General features: G+C 39.8%; 1 protein-coding gene across 12 annotated transcripts in view; it reads left to right on the top strand.

Annotated features, from left to right (window-relative positions):
• The window catches only part of ABLIM1 (actin binding LIM protein 1), a 196,473-nt gene that overhangs the window by 96,059 nt on the left and 78,190 nt on the right, over positions 1 to 22,224 (top strand). For all 12 annotated transcript variants that reach the window (XM_071812181.1, XM_071812180.1, XM_065843401.2 and 9 more), the window contains exons 3-4: positions 11,984 to 12,167; positions 14,470 to 14,579. In XM_071812181.1, the coding sequence (XP_071668282.1) occupies positions 11,984 to 12,167; positions 14,470 to 14,579 (294 nt within the window). The remainder of the gene's footprint in view (positions 1 to 11,983; positions 12,168 to 14,469; positions 14,580 to 22,224) is intronic.

The raw sequence follows: 22,224 nt of genomic DNA, 5'->3' as shown, positions 1-22,224 counted from the left end.
TCTGTTGCAAGGCTGGGTTTACTAGGATACTTTTTGTTTTCTTCCCTAGGGCAATATGTAAACTCATTGTGATTTCTGTTCATGGAGATAATTCCAAACTGATGACAGTTTGATATTCTGTAATATTATTGGCCTCATGACTCCTTGCATGAAGATCACCAGAGAAAGGAGAGCTATAGAAATTTCTCTGATGGAAATGAAACTATGATTTTTATCAGTAACTTGTTAAGGAAACTGTAAGCTTGTGGAAGGTGACTGGTTGCATGTGTTTACCTATTGTTTAGGAGAAAGGGGTGAGCGTGGCTTCTACCTGTTTGTAGTATTTGCACATCCTGGTTTGAACTGAGAGAGCAGTGCCGAATCTTAGAGACTTTTCTCTTGCTGTTTGTCCAGTTTGTGCCGTATTAGTTGGGTTTATCAGCAAGTAAATGCCATCCTTCTCATGTTCATTTGCTTGCACTGAGAGGAGGGAAAGGAGGGTGTGTGAGATGTTACTCCAAGTCCTCTTTTGAATCTTCTACCTGCTTGTATATTCTTGGTCTCTCATATTTAAGCGAATGCACGCTTTTGTTTAAACCATATAGTTATTTACTTATATTGCATGTTGTCTGACCACATGGTTCATACAAGTGGGACAAAGCTGTTTGAGTAAGCGTTCTTTTCCTCTTAGTCTAATGGGTTTTTAATTTGACATGACTATGACTCTACAGGAATTAGAGCTAGACCCCCTCAGCATATAGGGTGTGATATTAGCCAGAGGAGATACTGGGATACTCCTGATACTGGGACCAGAATGTGTCTGACATCCAAGGCACCTGTGGACACAGCTTTTTCCTTCCAGTTTAACAAAGCTTGTTCTTGAGACTTCAACTCATACATGTACGGTGTGTAAGACTTCAGCAAGCACATACTTGTCTGAGTGCTGTTGTACCTGCTGAAAATGCCCATAGGATTAGTCTTATAGCCTAGTGAAGTTGTGGAAAAAAGAATCTATTTCCTCATAAAACCATCAACATTAGTTGTGTAGTAGCAGGGCTTCAGTGTGAACCTGTTCTTATTTTTGCTCTGTATGCGATTCCTATATATTTTTTTGTCATTGTCATCCATGCTCTCAACTTTGGACTGTATCTTATATGATTGTAACCCTGCTTCCCCAGGTTACATCAGAGACACACAGGCACTCTGTGCCCGTGGTGGCTGCTGCACTGCAGGGACATGGTGACTTACACCTCTGTGCTGCGGCAGCCAGTGCGGGACATGCTCGTGTGTCACGTTACATGATCACACAATTGTCTTCTCTTGTAGTTTGGTGCTCTGTCCATCTCTGGAATCTTTCTCAGAAGAGAGTAACCGCCTCCTGGTACAGATGACAGGCAAAACCTCCATCGCTGCCTATGGAGAACCGAGTGCATACAGCTGGTTTGTCCTGTCTGCCTGGCGAGGCCGGATAGTTCTATTTGTGGCTCCAGATAAGAGCTGATACAAAAAAAAAAGAGCTGAAAGTGGCATGGCCTGTCCCCCAGAAGGTGAGGGCTGCCAGCCCCCTGATAGGCAAGGAATCTGCGGCAGTCGGCAGCTGACTCAGAGCGGCGTTAGCAGGGGCTGGTGGACGGGGCAGGGACAGGAGACGTTCAGGAGCGCAGCCCCAGGAGCTCTACTCAGAGCAGTTGTTTTTGGCTGGTTTATTACAAACTTGCTTCCCTTGTGAAGGAATTACACTGTTGTGTGTTACAGGTGCAAGTTTAATTGGATTTTATGTTATCTCCAGTTGTAATAAATAAGTCTTAATTTCTGTTTTTCCAGGAGTACACTACTTTAACCACACCACATTGTTAATGGTTACCAGGCAATGGAAGCAGCAGGCTGAGAGGAGGGCGGGTTTGATGAGGCGGTTGGAGGGAGAACAGACCGAGCTGGATAACTCATTGTTTTACTTTTTGTCTTTAATAAGCATCAACACTAACAAGAATGATTTAGTAGCTTACAAAAAGTAAAAAGTTTTTCTTGTAAGCATCTATGTACATGAATAACTTTTTTGGAAAAACTAAGACTGTTCACTACAATGGCTGTTACATATGTAAATGTGTGTAGGATCAAGCCCTGAATTATGATGTGCACGAGCAGAGATCTGAATATCTCAAATTGTCATCTGATACAAATGATAATTTTCTATTATTGTCAGTTGATTGTTCATTTTACCCTATTGCATGTACTAGGAGAGGAAACTTTGAGGCTTGCAAAATTGCTATAAATAAGACATTATTATTAAGCCTGTGATTCATCTTCTGGGTTAGAGGGAAATGTTGGTTTCAATACAGTGTATTGCTCAACAGAACAAGCTTTAAGGTTTCATAGTAACAATGTAAAAGTTTATGTGTCTTGGTACATGTAGGGATTGGTTGCATTAATTTAACAAGGTAATGTAGAGTCTGTGGTAGGAGTTTTTTAAAAAGTAGAGTGTCCCTGTTCTCAGTGTCAAATACAAATAGGAAAACATAATGTAGCTTCCATGTCGTAGTCTAAACCAAAACAAAACCCACAACGAAAAACCACCTCATAAATAAGCAGTCCTGCCATGAGAATATAGATGGTGTCTAAAAGTTTTCTAGTCCTCACTATGTGGCATATATGTCTGTCATTTGATTAGGCTATGCCAGGTGGAAATGTTTCACTCTGTATGAATGTTTTACATGCCATAGCAATATCAGATATCAAAACTAAATTACTAGCTAATATTTTTACTAATTATAAGGCCAAAGCAAAGTCTTGGCATACAGGAAGCATTCCACAAACTCGGAGTATCTCACAGAGGTAGTATACCTTCTATTAAAACACTGCTGTAAGTGAGCATAAAGGAGCTTCTTAATTATGGAACAAATACGCTAATTTTCCTCTTTTGAGTTAGATGTCTTTCAAGCTTATTTAGGAAAGCCCATATCAATATCTACTTTTAGAATCCTTTGTGGTATGTGTAGGTTCCAGGCACGTGTCTATTTCTTTTATGTGATGACTGCTGCAAGGCTACATCATCTGTAGCTCAATGTGCTTGACTGGGAAGAGGGAGGGTTCCTAAGTTTAGATTTTGGGATGCTCTGTGATCTTTGACTTTGAACCGGATCTTCCTCCCGTGAAGGACAGGGTAGAAGTTGGGGTCATGTAAGCAGACACTGTATCAACAGGCTGGAATGCGTTTTAAATCATTAGTTCTTTGACCTTTGGTCTGTCATCAGATTCCTCCTGTGGCGGCAGGAGGAGGCTGTAAACTGGCTGCTGGGTAGTCCGTGCTATTAATAGTTCAGTGTCAGCGGATGGAAAGTTTAAATGTGAGGACGTTCTTGTGATAGATACCCAGTGCAGTGTTTGAAAAGACCCCTGCGTTTCCACAAACACTTCTGAAACAGAGACTGATCTATGGACGCGGTAACGTTAACTGGTGGATAGAACATGCTCCTTCCTGAGCACTGGGAAATTATACGAGGTCCCTTGAAGCTCTGAATCACTGAACCAAAGAGCCTGCTTTATATAAAAGCTCTCCAGGCTTGAAATTCTCTTTCAATACACCACAATTCTGCTTGCCAGATTCTGAACTCCCCTTTTCAGCTTGGTTATTGAAACAGCCTTTAACATTATTGAGTCTTTTGATTTTTTTTCTCGAGAGTATTTGTATTTTCATTTTTTTCATAAACCTGAGTGTGTTTGCTTTCATGGAAAGAAAAGCACATTTCTAGTCATTAAAATACAAAACATTGGTAAATATGAGCCTGAAATGCTCTAACAGCAGAATACAAATACAAGGGACAGAAATGTTACAATATCCTGGTTTGGATGGTCAAGACTTTGGGGATCTGACTCGAGATAGTGAAGGATTATGACTCTGCATCCTTTCTCCGTGATAGAAAGTCCCATGGAAGGGAATGAGGAAGTGAAGATTTTAAGGGTGAAAATGAGAAGTACTTGTTGCTGAAGAGATTAGTACATAAATCAAGTGAAAAAATGAAAAGGGGGGCATGCTGTTGTCTGTGTGCACAGAGAGGCCTAATGAGACACGTGGAGAACATGCAAAAGGACAGGAAATCAGGTTTGAATGATTTAGAAAATCCAGGGAGCAGTGGGATTCTGCTGCTCCTGGGAAGCTAATGGAGGGTAAAATTTCTCTCATGAGAGGAAATGAGATTCAGCTGTGAACTCATCTGTTCGGGTAGTTTGATAGGAGAGCAAGCCTCGGAGTAGCTGTAGTTGCCATTTCTCCATTTGCATAGTTCTGCTGCTGAGTCCTGTAGCCTGTTCTTTTTCTTGCAGTGATTCCTGTTGGTATTTCACTTCAGGTAAGGGCCTGGGAACTTTGCTGCAAGACAGGCTGTAAGGTCTTTCTTATGAAGAGAGACTGAGAGAGCTGGGTCTGTTCAGTCTGGAGAAGAGAAGCTGAGGGGGGACCTCATCAATGTTTATAAATATCTCCAGGGTGGGTGTCAAGAGGAAGGACCAGACTCCTTTCAGTGGTGCCCAAGGACAGGATGAGGGACAATGGGCACAGGCTGAAGCACAGGAGGTTCCATCTGAATATGAGGAAAAACTTCTCTCTTTTGAGGGTGGCAGAGCCTGGCCCAGGCTGCCCAGAGAGCTTGTGGAGTCTTCTCTGGAGACATTCAAAGACTGGCTGGCTGGATTTCTTTGCAGTCTACTGTAGGTGAACCTGCTTTAGCAGGTGGGTTGGACTGGATGATCTCCTGAGGTTCCTTCCAACCCCAACCATTCTGTGATTCCTGCAGAAACCCAAACCCTCCCGGACATACAGGCAGCAGGGAGAGCTCTGCCTTATTAATGGCAGCAGCCTTTGGGATGGCAATAGGCTGTTTTGGCTGTGCAGCAGGTAGTAAATGATATCCAACTCCTTGGCAGTGAAAGCCACCGCTCACCCTCAGCACTTGTGGGAAAGAGTCTCTATAAGAATTCCCGAGGAGCCCTTGCTCCCTGTTGAAGAGGCACCGTGGCTGAGGTGTCTTATGGGCGCTGGCAGTAGGGTTCAAACTGGACCCATAGGTCTGTGTCACACTGTTCTGTCATCGGACCCTTTCCTGCCCTTGTGCTTGTTTTCAATAGCAATGTCCTCTTTTATTTGCGTCTTCTTTTCCAAGTTATTTTTTCTATTTTCACATAAAACACCGAATTGTTAATTTTGCTTTAGATGTTGACAGGAGAAAGAAAATCCCAAGTAGTTTCATCCCGTTCTGAAGTGGATCCTTGTTTTGCTCGTGGGGTTTTAATGCTATGAATAGCAATCGGTTGACACTGATCTTGGTTTAGTTGGGATTGAAGTCTCTTTCAGTGACCAAACATTTGACAGGAAATGAAATTAATTGCACTGCTTGGCTGTTATTGATGAATGCTGACAGATGTCATGTCAGATTTTAATAAGCTACTGGATCCCTTTGAAAGTAGAGGGCCAGCAGGATGCTTTACAGGTGCTTGATGAGTGCGGCAGAGCATCATTATAAGAATATGCCAAGTCGCTTGGGTTTGTTGTCATGTATCCTTCATTTGCCTGGCTTGTTTCATAAGTCTGGATGAGGCAGATTTGGTTTTTTTTCTATTCTTAATCCTTGGTTTGCTTATTTATAATCTTTTTGGAGAGATCTCACATCCTAGATAGTTACAGCCAAGCTATCCCAGGCTAAACTTTGACATTTTTCCACTGATTGCATTTTCTTCAAGGTTCATTTCCCACAGATCCATAGATGACTTTGATCTCCACCTAGTGCTTAGTTTAATGTGAAAGGTGTTTTAAATGGTTGAATGATTCCTGCCCTTGTTTCCATCCTGGTGCACAAAACATGGATATTCTATTTGGGAAGGTGTCACATTGCTGCATTATGTATGGCTGTTGTTTATTTGCTCTTGAGCTCAGGTACTAGCTATTGTCTGTTAAGTTGCTAGAAAGACTGAAATATATGCGTGTCAGACGCAAACAGGAAAGTTTTCCCTGTGCAGTATTGTTTGTATCTCAGGTGTTTAAGAGAAAACCGAAGAAAAATGACCTTTTAGGACTAAGGGCAGTGTCATGGCGTGGATTGGGAAGTTAAGTTAAAACTCTGAGCGTAGGGGATTCACTCAGGTTCCCCACTGGGAATTCCTTGTGTGACAATGCCAGTGGCACTCAGGAGTCGTGCAGGCGGGATATTTGAAATGGAGGGTCAAGGTTTTTCAAGGGAAGCCGAGAAGGGCCTGGCTGGAGGTGAAAACACGCTTCTGCTGGACATCCCAGGCCAGTTTAACAGAAAAGAGGAGAAATGGAGTCTCATGTTTTGCACAGGAGATATTATAGCTGCTAAACCCTTCTGCCAGCTGGTGACTAGATAATGAAGCAGATTTTAACATCACCTATATTTGTTCCATGTATATAAAGCTCTTTTGACTTCGCAGCATTGTTTATAAAGTCAATCTCTTGAAATGAGAAGAGATTCCAGAACCACTGAGAGTGCTGCACACGGTTCCAAATAGCTTAAATCAAAATGCATCTCTCATCAGTGTGTGGCAAATAAACCCAACCTGCTGTGACAGGAGTGTGACAAACAGTTATCAGGATCTCTGTTGCAGCTTTTGCAAAGAACTTTATGCAATTTCTTAATGGTGCCTGTCAATCTTCCTACAGTTCTGCAGCGTGGCTTCTGAGGTTGACCATTCTCATGTGGTCTTCTGATGGTACTTTGAACGTTCATTCTTTAAATGACTTAAGGAACCAGAGGTTATGCCATCAAGAGAAGTGCTGATAAGAGGAAAAGGAAGGCAGCGAAAGACTTAGTTCATTTGAAATGTGGAAACTTTAAACTTTAATAAGAACATGAAGCTTGCTTTCATCAATACTGGATTTGTTCAACTCTCAGGCAGAATAAAAAAAAAGAAAAGAACTTTTCCTGTGTATTTGTTTAGATGTAGATGATAAATGGAAACATTGCCAAATTCCTTTCTACCTTCTAACAAGAAATCCATTATGTCCTAAGAGGTAAATGTTGTATGAATATTTCCCACTTGAGAACAGCACCATTATTCTATGAAGCTTAGAAATACAAGGAAGAAATAAAACCCCAACAGGAAATTGAATTTGCACCTTATTTAATGCACAGTGACAAAGCAGATCATTAGAGTGTTCCTAATGAATACCATTCACTTCTGCAAACTGAGAGCCCATGCTCATAGAGTCTCCTTGTGTGGGTTTGTTTCTTCAGTGTTGAAACAATTTTTCCTTAACATCAGCACAGAGTTATTTTACTAAGGACCTGTTTTTTCAGCTCTCACTGACAATACCCTTATGGAAACCCTACATAATGCTCAATAGGATCAAATCTACTTCCGTTCAGTTAGAAAAAAATTGGATCTCTTAGTTTTCATTGTACCCGTTAAAGCTTGGAAGTGACTCAGCTTAAGAATGATCCCAGTCCCTTGGAGGTAGAATCACAGAATGTTAGGGACTGGAAGGGACCTCAAAAGCTCATCCAGTCCAATCCCCCTGCCGGAGCAGGAACACCCTGATGAGGTTACACAGGAAAGATCACGTTGTCAAAGATAATGCTTCTTATTTAAATAAAAATGCTGATTTCCACCCCCCTGCAATGCTTCTGGTACCTCAGGGAATAGAAATGCTTCCCAGTGTCTCCTGTTTCAGAAGGTTCTGGTCCTGTAAAACATAATTTCTTCCATCGTATCAAGCAGGAAAGGTCTTGGAGAAATGTTATACTCCTGTAGAACTGTTTCCATGTGATGGATGTTTAGGGAATACCTCTCACTTCTTGCTTTCTCAAGCACCATTTGTACATCACTATTGACTCCACTAATTAATAATTTTGAAGTGATTTTTTTTTTTTTCATCAGCATAGGAAAAAAACCCAAAAGAACATTCAGTGCTTCCTATTAACTGTCATCATTTTGCTATTTGTTTTTATTTGATGACTTGATATTTGTATCACAGCTGGTTTCTCTTCATTGCCTCTGCTGTTTGTGCATTTTGAATGATGCTGGGCAGATGGTCTTATTTTTAATAAAAACAGTCATAACTGGTCCATCTTTTCTGTGGCATTACTACAGTGGTCATAAACATGTGTGCCAAGGCAGTGTGTTTAAGCTTGAGGGGTTTTGTTGTCAGAACCATGACTTCTGCACAGTCGTAAAAAGAAAATAGAAAAACAAGCCATTTAAATCCATTCCTTGTTTGAACAGCACACTGCACACCAAGTGTGGATCCAGTCATGTTCATTCCTTCCGATTGGATCTCTGACTCCCAGCAAGAGCAGCTGGAACAGCGTTTTTCCGACCACGGATGTTAACAGCCTGCCCGTGGAGCTTAAAGCTGGGATTAGTGATGGGAACACAATTGTCCACAAAAATCCGTTGTGACGTGGGATTGCCAGGACTTGTCTTAAATTCTTGCAGATTGGTGTGTGCTTCGTGCTGTGAGAAGGCCAAAAATGATGGAGCTGCTGGTGGTTTAAGCAGTTCTGCCTGTGCCCGAATTCATGACTTGCCTGTATCAGAGAATTAACTCATTCTGAGTTATTGACAAAGAGCTACTGCGTGGACAAGAGACTTCATAAAGAAAAGGGCGATACAGGGAGCTTCTTTTTAATAATAGTAATTACTGTATTTACAAGACTTGCCAAATAATTTTATTTCCCATTTTTGTCACTGGGCTTGAATCTCTGTGGCCATGCAGAAGGGGTAGATCTTACCTGTGAGTGCATGAGCCCTTTAGGGTTTGCATGGAGTTTGCAGTGGGTTTTTTGTAAGCAGTGATCTACCACAGACCTCTGTATGATATGTTGAAGCTGGATTTTCAGAAGCAACTAGAACTGAGGTTGCATTGAAAGTTGCTGTTGATCATCCTACCTTATTAGACTCATTGCTTGGGCAGGCCAGGAGAGCCATCGTGACTGAATTTTTGAAAAGGTGACTCATTGGTAGACCTGGGGGCCATAGTACAGAACCAGAGAGTTCATACATGCAGCTTCGGAGGCAGATCCAGCAGCATGCTCGGTGCCTTTGGCTTGAAGCTGAAATATATGGCCTCAGGTTATGCCAGAGAACGTTCAGATTGGATATTAGGAAAAGGAAAGGATTGTGAAGCACTGGAACAGGCTGCCCAGGGCAGTGGTGGAGTCACCATCCCTGAAGGGGTTTGAAAGACGTGTCGATGAGGCTCTTAGGGACATGGTTTAGTGCTAGAGTTAGGTTATGGTTGGAATTAATGATCTTGAGGGTCCCTTCCAACCAAAATGGTTCTATGATTTCTATATATTGATTTGGATGTTAAAGCTTCAAGTTAAATTACAAACTAAAGGAGGTTAGGAGGAAACTTTCGCACAGACATGTGAGTACTCCAGAGCTCTTTATGAAACGTAGCAGCTTCTGAAGTATCTACTATTGACCACGACAATACTCCAGTTTATACACTGTAAACCCAGGATCTAGCAGTCTGAATATTGAAATAATCCCTAGCAACTTTTAAGCATTAAAGTAGGATTCTCAGTTACTCCGTGATTTAATCCTAGGGATCCACCAAAGGTAACTTAGAAAGGCAAACCTATTGCAAGTTCCCTGTTGCCCAAAAAATAAGACAGGGTCTTATATTAATTTTCACTCTAGAAGATGCCTTTTTTACATGTATAGCCTGCACGCTATTTAAATTGTCTTTTTTTATGAACTGTAGCTAGAAGTTTTTTTTTTTTTTGGAGTAGCACTTATATTTTGAGCATCCTCAAAAATATTGAAAAATCATGCTATGGCTTATTTTTGGAGTGGATCTTATTTTCAGGGAAACAGGGTAGGCTTAGGTTTCACCTCTGAGCCTGCAGTGGAAAATGCCCAGATGGTCCCCAGCCCAGGAAGAGTCTAATGTGGTGTGGTCTAGAGGTCACAGTATTTTCTGCATAAGAGTTGCATGATATTGCACCATTAGTTTGAAAATAATATTTTAAACAAAATGGAAATCAAAAGGAAAAACTGGAAGGAGATGTACCTGAAAACCAGCTTGACGCATTTTGCGGCATTGTAGTAGAGCCTTAACAATAGTTCTCTGTAATTCTCTGAAATCACTCATTATTGAGTTTTGACTGCGTGTGGATTTAATGCCACTGTGAAATGTAATTTGTTTGTACATGAGATATTCACAGTGTTCTATGCAGAAATGTGAAACCAAAAGAATGCTGGCAGTGATACTGCTTCAATTCTAAGCTGTATTTTAGTGCTTTCTGTTTATTGTTATTCTATTAATTATTGTTACAGTAATACTACTTAGACCTCTGAGCCTTGGCAACAGGCAAACACGGAGGATTTGCAATCCCTGCCCCAAACACCTTTGATTTTGATTTTCAAGGCAGGTATCGAATAGGAGAGAATTAATGTCGTGCACAACATCATGCTTGGAATTTGTGGTGGAGGGATGAATTGATCCTAGTTTCCCTGATAATCTTTCTATATTTCATATTTTAATTTTTCAAGGACTCTGTAGCTGCAGGGACCTAGAATGCTTGTTATTTATTTCCCCTTAATAATCAGAATTTCTGACATTTGATATTTTGATATTTGATCTGAATGTACTTGGATGGTATGAAGAGGGATGAGATGGAATTTCTTGCAGAGTTAACCTAGCATCCCAGACCACTGTGAGCAGTAGTTTCTCTTACTGAATTACACAGATACAGCAATATGCAGTAGGAGTGGCCTGGGAGGGTCCTATATCTATTTGTTTAAGAATTCATCTAGCAGCTCCTGTTCGTGCCTTCCCGCTGAGGTGAATAAAGAGGAGGTTTAAAAGCTTGCATGAAACACGTAATGGTTTTGGTGCTACTGTTGGACAGCAGTAGGTTCAAGTCCTTTGTCCAACCCGAGCAGAAGTGCCCATGTAGCACTGTGAATGTTTCCTTAAAGCAAAACAGGTACCTGGTTGTGATGTGTTTTGGTTTGGGTGAATAAGCATCTAACAGTGAAAAACTGCCAAGTCACAGGACTCCTTGACTGGTCCTTTGCCTTTTTACTGATAAAATGATTTTTCCCAATAAAGTTGTACATGGTCACAAGTCTATATCCAGATATTAGAGTTGTGTCTCTAGTCCATGAAGTACAGGGAATTTAGTATAGAAAAGACACAGGACCAGTGCAGATGAGGCACCCAAAGGTAATAGTAGCTCTTCGAACATGAATTTGTTCTGAATGCAGATGGGGAAAACTCTTTATTCCTAGTTCGCTCTTCAGTATTCAATATACTGTTATATAGCTTGGCTTCATATATCATAAAGTGTACATAGTGGAGATGTGGCTTGATAGTCTCTTCTCTGCAGCTTTCTCCCAGTATTTATGTCTAAATTATAACTGTAAAAGCAACCTGAACATTTCAAAGATCATACTTTTTAGAGCAAAATGAAAAGTATTAATGCAGCAACAGTGGAGCAGCTTAGTGTTATCTGGGGACTGGAGGAGTTACTCTGAACCATGCAACATTTCTAAAATATTCATTGTTTCAAAAAGATGCAACACCTTGTAAGTTTCTTAAAATAAAGCACATGCTTGTAGGAAAAACATATGCTGGTGTATAAAATAGTAAAATCTGTCCTATTTATGGAATCAGATCTTTTCTGCTCACCTCCAGGCCCAGAAGTGAAAGCAAGATTGTATTGGTACAAATAACTCTGATAACATGATTAAGTGGATGACTGGAGGTAACTGAGGTCTTGGTGAGGACCAAGCACCTGAAAGTTGTTATTATGTAGATTCCTCCAAGGAAAGTCTTTATTACAGGCTCTCTTGTAGCCAGAGAATACCAGCCCTCTCCTGGGATGCCAAAGCATGTAGTGACAGGAGGAGAAAGCCAAAATGTGGTAGAAGTGAGTAAGACCACCAAGGTCATCTCATTTGTTGGCAGCAGGCTGTTGCTGACATCCTTAGGTGTATTTTCTCTAATCTATTGCTGTGTTGTTGTTTTTTTTTTTTCTTCCAGTGTGTGGCTGTGACTTGGCACAAGGAGGCTTTTTCATTAAGAATGGGGAATATCTCTGCACCTTGGATTACCAGCGCATGTATGGGACCCGCTGCAACGGTTGTGGGGACTTCGTGGAAGGTGAAGTAGTGACAGCTCTGGGAAAGACTTACCATCCAAGCTGCTTTGCCTGTACCGTTTGCAAGTAAGTCATCTCTTTCAACTAATGTGGCGTGAACCCAGCACGAGGAAAATAGGGAGAAAGGTGTTGCTGTGAGACACAAGTCTCAAGACATATTTCTATTGGGGAAGCACTTGGCTGTAAGAAAAACCTGCTGCAAGTCTGACTTTGAGGGTCTTCAAAATACCACTCACTTATTTGGGGGCACAGCTTCTCTGTTACATGTAGTTCCTTGTTCTTAGAAAGTTAGCCTCACATATGAAAGAATTAAATATCAGGTTTACCTGTTGAGATAATGGACATGGGTTGATTCAGGCGATCAGCCCAGCTTGGTGGGAGAAATGAGGCAAAGCAAAGTTCTGGATGCTACAACAGACAAGTAATTTGGGCTGTAAGAACTGTTAAACAATTGAAAACATACTGGAGCTTCATTTTCATATCATGCAAGAACACATGGCTTTGGGACAGCTGTGGTCCTCCTCTTCCCGAATACTATTTCTTGTCCCCAGTAAGAGACCAGTTCTATAGGGCATAAAAAGTAGTTGACTGCGGCTATGTGGATGGGACAAAAGGTGGCATTTTTAACTTGTGCTTTTGTTTAAACTCTCACTAAGACGTTCATATAGAATTTAGGAGGTTACTGAGTAAATCTTCCACATTCTCTCATAGCCTGCTCATTTGAGCAGTTCTGTACTTGAAAATCTCAGCTGAGCTTTGCAGCCTGAACTCAGCCCAAAGTCTCCATGCCTAGCTGGCTCTAGGCACTGGGACCATGCTAGAATTTAGGCTGTCTTAGCATGTACCTTATTGCTATGGTGATCAGTGAAATATTTTGGATACACCAGGGGAAATAAAGCTTCTGTAGGTTTTTATAGTAGTGGCACATTTTTATAGTAGTAAAAACAATCTTGTAGACATAATAGGAAAGTGATATTATGGTGCCGTGATGGTTCTACAGAAAGCCACCTGTGTTATGTGCATACTTACTAAGCTGGAATTAAGATGACAATCAGGTGGTAAATTTCCGCAGTTCTGAGCCCTACAGGTAAAACAGAACTTTTTTTTTCAATAAGTTTCAGCATAATGCCTGAGGGGCAGATAAGGAGCATCAAATAGCAATGTAAAGGAGCATCAAATAGCAATGTAGGTAGATTTAATAGAGAGGGAGGAGTAAAAAAGACAGGGCCTGTTCCTTCATCTGAAACTTAATGCAGGAGGATGACGTGAACAGGAAAGGCAAGAATCTCCATTCTGGGATAGTACCTTGTTGGAGATCCCATCATATGATGTGTCTGGTTGTTAGTGTGGCAGACTTGCCGGGTGCTACCCTGATCTTTCACAGTTCTCTCTGACAAGTAGTTTAAGAACTTTTTTCTATAGCCTGGTGCCTTTTTCAAGACCTTTTGTATTGAAAGTATTTTGATCATTTTTCGATTTGGTTTTAAACAGTGTGTGAATATCCTGCACGTCAGTAATCATATGATTTGTATGTTCCAGTTTTATTTCCCAAGAACAGTGTGAAAGTAGGTGACACAGTATGAAACATGACATTAATTTTCTGTACATTGACTTCCATCAATCTTTTTATGTTGAATGAACAGAAGATGAGTCATTGTAATAGATTCATGAAATGCAGTATTGCTGCTGGTTTATTTATGGCCCACTTAGGAACGGCAGTGAAAGGAAACTAGAACAATGCCTCAAACATTTTATTTTGTGGAAACAAGCAGATGTTCATTTGTCAAGCACAGATTTGGAGCAAGGTGTGGTGTAGGTGGGTCTTACTAAAAATTTGGAGTTACTGAACCTTCTTATTTTAGTGAAATACTCATACAAAATGTTGTTCATCCTCTGTTTTACACACCAAATAAGAGTAACAGCAATGTCATGTATTTCACTGCCGAGTACAGATGAAATGAGTGACTAGTTCCACATTCCTTCACTGGCATCAAGGCCAGTTCCGATTCTTCCTTTGACCTCTTTTCTGTACCATTTGCTACTCACAACATCATGCTGAGACCATCATAAATGTAGCTGTTGTGTCTTAAAAGGATTTCACTGTCTCTACTCCTTAGATAAAGTATGTCTGATAACTTTTTTAAACCAAAATACAAGGCAAGCGTAACCTCTGCTCCACTTGCATCCATGGATTGGGTTTCTTCCAGTGTCTGGCTTTGCCAAGGCCACATTGCAGAAACTATTTGGCCCGAGTTTGTGTAAAATATTGATTGCACTGGGGGCAGGCAGCAAAATCAGGGCATGGGGAACAGAGGAAAATTTCTGGCATAACCTTTGCTAGAATACGTTTTTCTCTTTAACTCTCCAGGCGTCCGTTTCCACCAGGCGATCGAGTTACCTTTAATGGAAGGGACTGTCTGTGTCAGATGTGTGCTCAGCCCATGTGCTCCAGTCCAAAAGAACTGTCTTCCTCCAGCAGTAAGTATGGAATCTGCCTTCTGAAGCCTCTCGCTTTCACAGGCTGATCAACATTTGGTTGGAAGTAACTTAATGCCATATATTGGCTTTTGTTTTTCTTTACCTTTAGAAATGTGGGCTCTCTCTGGGAATTGTATTTTTTTCTTTCTTTTTTATTTGTCTTCATGAGAAGTGACACACATTTGAATATGAACACATGACTTTTCTCTCATGACTGGATTTTAGAAAGGGATGAGTACTTTTTAAGTACTGGAAAGGTACTTGATGGAATCTGAGGTTTCAGAGTTGATAAATTCATTTTTTTTTCCATGTATAATTGCACAGGTTTAAGCATTCAAAAGAGGAGAAAGAGGAAATTAATTTTCTTCTACTATTTAGCAGTTTAATTAAATTATCCCTTAAAGGAATATTGCTAGGATTATGCCTCCAGTGGACTGATACAATGATACTGTGATCAGAACTTCAGGAAACAATTATAAAAAAAGGAGAAAGCAAGTTAATGGGAAAGAGAATGAAGAAAGGTTTGGGAGGGAAAAAAGCTTGTAAGTGATAGATGCAACCTTCATGTGTGAAACACTGTTCTAATCCTGTCTGGGTAGTATTTTAAAGTACTTGCAGGAACATTGGTGATATAGTGAATTTACTTCAAGTATTTGAGAAAAGTGTGTGAGAATGTGTGAGGTTTTATTTTTCTATCTGGTGTAATCACTTGAAGATTTTGTGAAAATCTCTCAGTCTTTAGGGCTTTTTCTGATCTGCTGTCTGTAAAAATGGGAGTAATACCTCTAGAATTAATCTGAAGCTGTTGGGTTTTAATGTTTGTAAAAGATCATTTGTAAATTACCAATATTAATCTCTGTCTCTAGTAGTTAACTTTTTAAATTTTGGGAGATTTCTGTTTCTTTCTCTGACTGCTGGATTGTATTCAGCACTCTAATCGGTAACGATTTACCGAGTATAGGTCTGTAATTCAGAATAGCTGCAGTTTTCCTTGTGATACTGGGCAGTTTTCCACCAATGTTGGTTTCCTTCAGGGAGACACTGTGGATTTTGTATTGGGACTTTGCCTTGAGATCCCGGGATTCTGAAGTGCAATGTACAGGCAGGGTTGGATACTGTTTGTGCTTGGTGGATGGGTCGAGTGAATCTCAGGTTATCTGATTTGCCTGAGAATATGTAATCAGACACTTAGAAAACAGAAAATGAGGAACTTTTTTTGCTATCATGCCTTTCTCTCTGTTAAGTGATAGTTTTCCACTGTAACTGTAGATTTGGAGCTAAAAATGCACAGGCCTAATCAGTTAAGGAGAATTTAAGAACCTGAAAAAAGCCTTACAGGACTTACAAACCAAAATAGAAATGTATAAGGTACTTCAGGCACCCAGAGAATCCTGAGACAAAAGAATGATGTGGAAATTGTATGTGAGTTACTGATATTTGGGAGGTATAATTGGCAAGGAACTGCAAGGGGCCCTTGGGCAGGAGCGATGTTCTTTTTCTAGGCCTGTCACAGCACCGGTTCCCAAACAACTGGTGTTCGATGTACAACTGTCTGGATCACAATACATCTGGTTCTCAAAACGTGGCGCACTCATCCAGCAGTGTGGCCACTTCCCAGTTCTGTGACTTCGGGTGCCAGAATTGCCCGTTGCAAATGATGGACTTGAGGCGTCTGATGGTGAGCGAGCAAAAGAGCTGGAGAGTCATTTTCTGACAGCCAGAGTCTCTGCTTCAATTGCTTCTTGGGTTCTACGCTGCAGCCATTGGGAGCAAGGAACAGAAAACAATCTTCCCTGCTACTTGTGATATTTTTAAATTATTATTATTGTTATTTAATTAGAATTGTGTCCTGCCAGGCAAACTCCCTCACCAATACACACAACAAGAGATCTCCAGCTCTTAACAGTTTAGAGCGCGCTGCTTTGAAATCTGCAAGTACCTGCCACTGTGCATCTTGTTCCTTCAGGAAGAGAGACCTGTAGCAAGATACAGTATAGAGATTCTCATCATTTTAGAGAAAAACTTGCCAAACCAAGGCAAATAAAAGTGAGACCAGCATGTGTTTATAAGTTCAGAAAAACTAAATTAAAAGAGTGCCAATGAAGCATCCTCTGTCTTCAGAGATATGCCAGCTGCTGCTTTGGCTTTGTCCAAAAGTTGACTTGGATACAGAGAAGTCTTTCTTGCTGGCACTGGAGAGTCAATTTTAATTAATGTAAGCTGTTCCAGATTGCTTCCTTGTCCTCCTGCTGGCTGAATCAGACACATCAATTTTTTTGAATGCTTTGCCCTTTTCTGAAAGGATTTTTTTTAAATGCAAGTTCTTTTAGAAGAGAATCGTATTCCCACTATGCATCTATTTTATATCCTACATTGTTTCCAGTTTCCTTTGATTACTTCCAAGTAGATTACTAGGGGAGGCTTTCCTTAAAATAAAGGAAGTTGAAAGTGAGGAAATTCAGTATACTGCAAGTATACCAGGTTTGGTTGGCTTATGTAATGTAAAAGGAAGCCTTCTGGCCACTAGAATGTCTGCATTAATACTGACATGCAGTTTTCTGATGTCTGTTACTTCACATAAAAGAAAGGCTTATTGACAGCTTTTCTCGGATGATTTCAAGGAAAATCAAATGTCTCTATATGCAGGGGTTAACATCTTGAATAACATGAACCTGAACGTGGTTATGCTCTTTTATGGTGCACACCAATGAAAATCAGAAGGAAAAGGACTGGATAATTAATTTTCCTTTTTTTGTTTAATGTTATTTGGGTCCATGGTACTTATTTACCTTATTTATATTAAGGATATATTTCTTTCACTGCACGTATACTACCTGGAATAATTATAGCTGTTTTCTCGAAGAACCATTTCAGTGACTCCTTTCGAATTCTAATTTTCTAAGACAATCTTTTTCATTATACAGGTTCTACAGAGTAATCATAATTCATAATTTAGTCCACCCTATTTGTTAGACACTGCTAGATGCACACAATGCCAGTAGCTTTGGGATTTTCATTCATTCATTGCATTCGGCAGGAAATCTAAGACCAAATACCTGCAAACAGCTTTGCAGGAAAGTAAAGGGGTGGTGTTCTTTTTTTGTTATTGTTTTATTTGGTATGACAGGTTGATAAATGAGATGTGATCTGTAAAGCAAAGTGACTGAGACAGATGTGGAGCAGCACAGCAGCAGGGGACAACTGGACAGCACTGACTAAGGGTGTGATGTTGATGGCTGGTCAGGGTTTTCAAGGTTCTGCCAAAGGCAGGAAGATATTTTCTTTTGCTCCCAATAAAGAAGTATCAATAGTTCTAAGTCAGGTATCCTGGTAACTACTATTTCTGTTTTAAGCAATGTCTTTTGTATACAATATCATGGTTACATATCTTCAGCTCTTTCTACTTTTTGTTGTGTTCTATTGTGTTCTAGTTCCATGCTAACACACCTCTCATTGTTATGGTCCATATTGTCTTTCCAGAGAAGCATTTGTGCAGGAATCTGTTGTTTCTAAACTATGCACAAAACTGCAACTTGGCTGTTTGGCGATGGGTACCATGCTTACCCTCCCTCCCCCCATTTTACGTTCTTCTAATTAAGATCTCCCCTATTGTATCTCTGTTGCATAGATGACAGCCTCATTTCACCAGCCCTCAGCGTTTTGTATCGCATATTCAGTGGGCTGTTTCTGAAGGCCACCTTGAAAAATCTTCATATTATATGGGTTTTGGGTTTGTTTTTTGTGTTGTTTTTGTTTTGGTTTGTTTTGGCCTTTTTTTCCCCCTAATTTCTTACTGTAATTTCAGGTAAAAAAAGAGTTAAAGCCAAAGTTAAACTTCAGAGTCTTTTGTCGTCATTGTCATTGTTATTTTGTAGTTTGTGGATTCATGGTTTATTGTTTCCATGTTGTCATAGGAGGGATTATCCAGTGGTTAATTCCCTGAATGTGGGAATTCTGAGTGTAGCTTTCTGGTCTTTTTACACATTTTATGTATCAGGGTAAATTTGAAGGGTTGGTTCTCTACCAGCAAAATGAAAAAATAGCACTGCCCTAGCTTACTAGTATGTTGTGGTTATACTCGAATTGAAGATAATGTGGTGCTTAGATGATGCAGTGCCGAGTACTGTGCTACTGCCCGAGTCTTACCTGTCGATGCTAAAGGGATAAAAATTAGAAAATAAAGAACCTAAAGTCTGCCTAAATCTTTGTTCTTCATCCACGTTGGGGTTAGATACCTTTGGAAGAGTAGCGTGAGCTTTGAAATTCTGCTAAGACTGTGCATCTTTGAACAGAGTTTAATACATTTCCCTCTTTCTTAGACATAGATTATTCCCTTAGGCATTCCACTTCACTATTTCCATAGTGAAGCATTTCAGTAATCAGAATGTTATTTCTCTACCCGAGCCTGAGCCCTTTGTCTGTTAGTTCCTTGTCTGGGTGCTGCTAAGTAAGTTTGTGTTATTTCTGATTACCTTTTTGCTGAAAGGTTGGATTATTTGAGTGATGTGCATGAACTAATTAAGAAATTGCATTTCAAGTGAAAAGTGGGCTTCCTACATGGTTAAGAAAAAGCTCTTTATCCAAAGGAAACTGGAAGCATTACAATCACCTAGCAAGAACCTTCATTTGAAAAATTGATCTTTTAAAATGATGGTGGAGATTTTAATTTTCCTTTTCTTCAGCTAAATATATTCTTGTTCTATATATGCGGAGATACCCAGCGATGATGCGATTTGGAATGAAGGATGGGGAAGTTAAGTCAACTCCCCTTTCTTTGTGAAGTCTCTCCTTGTGAGTTAAGGGCATCCCAGCACAGCCAGGATGTGGAGCAGGGTTTTCAGATCGGCCGGTGTTACATGTGCATAAATCATCTTTGGGGCAGCTGTTCCCCGACCAGCCGGCGTCCACGTGGAGGTTTCACAATACTGTTTTGTATGTTTGTCCTTGTCTGGTTTGCACATTATGTTCTGGTTCAGAGAATGTAAGTTCTCTGGGACAAATGCTTTCATGCCTATCAGTCGGATCCTGCCTCACAAATGGAGATCTTAGCTCTATTGTGATATAAATAATAAGCTTAATGCTTAATGAACTTATGGGAGAAAGATATCTTTGTTAATTATTCAATAGCCTTATCTCTTCCAATAAGATGCAGCAAAGCTCCCAGCAAATATCTGAAACTTCCAACAAGGTTTCTGGTAATGCTGGAGTGGAGCGGAGCCAACATACGGTGGGCAGGAAAAAATGGGGATCAGCGTTTGCCTCACTGCCCAGAAAGTGGGGGAAAGCGAAGATATTTTTGAAACGGTGAAGCATCTGAATGGAGAAGCAAATCTGCTTTGTAGTCGTCCTCTAAAGACCAATTCTTATTGCAGTTTTGTATTTGGGACATAACTGTCCCTTCATTAAATTGAGATACAGATGATTGTTGCCAGTGTTCTGAGCTGAGTTTTAGGCATCACGAACTTCTGCATTAGAATTTAACTGAGTGGATGAAATGGATGCAAAATTCCTTCTAATCATAGTTTTTGTGAATAGTCTGCAGTTAGGATTTGTAAATACTTAGCCCCATTTGACTCAGTTTTCATTATTTTGGTCTTTAGCCCTTTTTCCTGAGCTGTTTGAAAACTTCTTCAAGTCCATAGGGAAGACTTCAAAAGTGAAGGGCAATAGTTGGCTGACTATTTGTGAGCAAGCTATCTGCAGTGGTTTTTTGGCTTTAAAAGGGTATTAGGCAACATGCCACACATGATTTTGAGCTTCTTCTTAGGGAATATCCTACAATTTCACGCAGTATATCAAAGCTACATAGTAAATGTAGGTGTTGTACAAATGTAGATAGGCTTTAGTGCAAGACACTGAGCCCAGTTTTGCCTTATGGGATACACCCAATATCCACAAACAGTGAATGCCCTGGGGAACTTAGGCTCAACAATTTTGGTTTTGAACATGCGTTTTTAACATACAGTTTAAAAAATTCTGTGTATAATTTTGAACCTTAAAGGTTTAATATTGTTTTGTGCCGTAACACACAGATTTTCTGGTTACATGATTCCTGGTTTGTGCTAAGAATACAGAAACACTCATTTCTGTGGCATTCAAGCTCGCACACCTATGTTTAGGTACTGGAGATTCAGCTGAGGATTTTGGGGGCTTTAGGGGCTCATTTAGTCCCATATCTTCTTTTTTGGTTTGCCACAGAATCAGGACACGCCACAGACATCATTGTGGATTGATATCAAACACTGCCATTTAAATCACTGATTTTAATCATGGTTTACGTGAGAACTGTGGAAACCTTGATTAGAATAATGGATCGTAACCTTGTTTTACATTTAGATTTTTAATTACGAAAGGCTAATTGATGAGCATGAGGATATTCCATATTTATACACATTTAATTAAACTGATACAGCTCTGCATATATTAATCATATTCTTTAACATCTATATTTTGTTCACTAACGGCTGTTTTTGCTCATTGTTTATGTCAAGCTCTATTTGAATGGAAATTGAAATGCAATTAGAATGTATAAAATAGCATTGTGGGTTTTTTTTAATTTCAGAAAACTGACTGAAATGTGTTAAACACATCAAGAAAGTAAATGCATTGCAATTTAATTTAATTCTGAACCAGCTGATTTGTCAAGGATATGTAGCTTATAAAACCGTTTACTTTGGGTCATAATGCCCTTAAGGATTTTAAAAGTGGCAGAACTTAAAATATGTCAATTTATTCAAAGGTAGGAAAAGGAGAGCAAGTTTATTCTCTGTGTTTTGAGACCTCATCTGAATTTTTAAAATCTAAAATGCTGGTTTTAAGTGAAATCCTTTTGTTTGTTTGTTTCATTGTGGTGGGGTTGGTTTGTTTGTTATATATAGATATATATATATATATATATATATAAATATCAGTATTCCCCTTTAATCTAGGACAACTACATTTATGGCTTAATATATTGAGCATACAGTGGTTCTAGTATTTTACCCTTTCCCCACTTTTAAGAATAAAATAAGCAAATCAACATGCATGAAATGATACAAAGTTCAGAGAAACGGTGCAAACCCAAGCACAGTTCCTTTCTGGCAAAAGCCATTAGATTACACCTTGATACATCCTTCCCATGACACTGACCTGCTTTTGTGATTACTTCAAGGAGATTTACTCTTTGGAAGAATTTGGCAATTTTTGAGGTGTTTTTGTAATTTGAATTGTTTTCTTGGATTCCTTATAGTCCTCACTTCTGTTTCCTAACAGTGGCTAAATTACTTGAGTAGCCTTCCTTTATTCAGATGGGTATTATAATTGCTTTTTTTATAATACGTTGCCTTGGATCCTCCTCAGGAGGAATATGAAGCGTTGTTATAGACTGACTTTGGGGTGATAGAGACAGGGCAGGAACTCTATGGAGAATACAGTTGTTGCAGGGCAGGAAGTTTCTGAATTGTGAGTTTTCTATTGAAACATAGCCCTTCACAAAAATTACTGTTTTTCAGGAAGGTATTTTCAGTCCAGTTTACCTTTTTTTTTTTCATACTTTTGTGTTACATGTAAATTAGGCAAAACCAACTGTGAATAGACTGTAAGAGTGTATTGGTTCTTACTTATCTAAGCGTAGCCCCATCTTGAACTTGGAATCAAAATAGGT

The sequence above is a fragment of the Patagioenas fasciata genome, chromosome 8 (assembly GCF_037038585.1).
Source record: "Patagioenas fasciata isolate bPatFas1 chromosome 8, bPatFas1.hap1, whole genome shotgun sequence".
In the NCBI taxonomy this organism is placed as follows: domain Eukaryota; kingdom Metazoa; phylum Chordata; class Aves; order Columbiformes; family Columbidae; genus Patagioenas; species Patagioenas fasciata.
The sequence above is the reverse complement of the archived record's forward strand: the minus strand, read 5'-3'. Positions and strand labels throughout refer to the sequence as shown.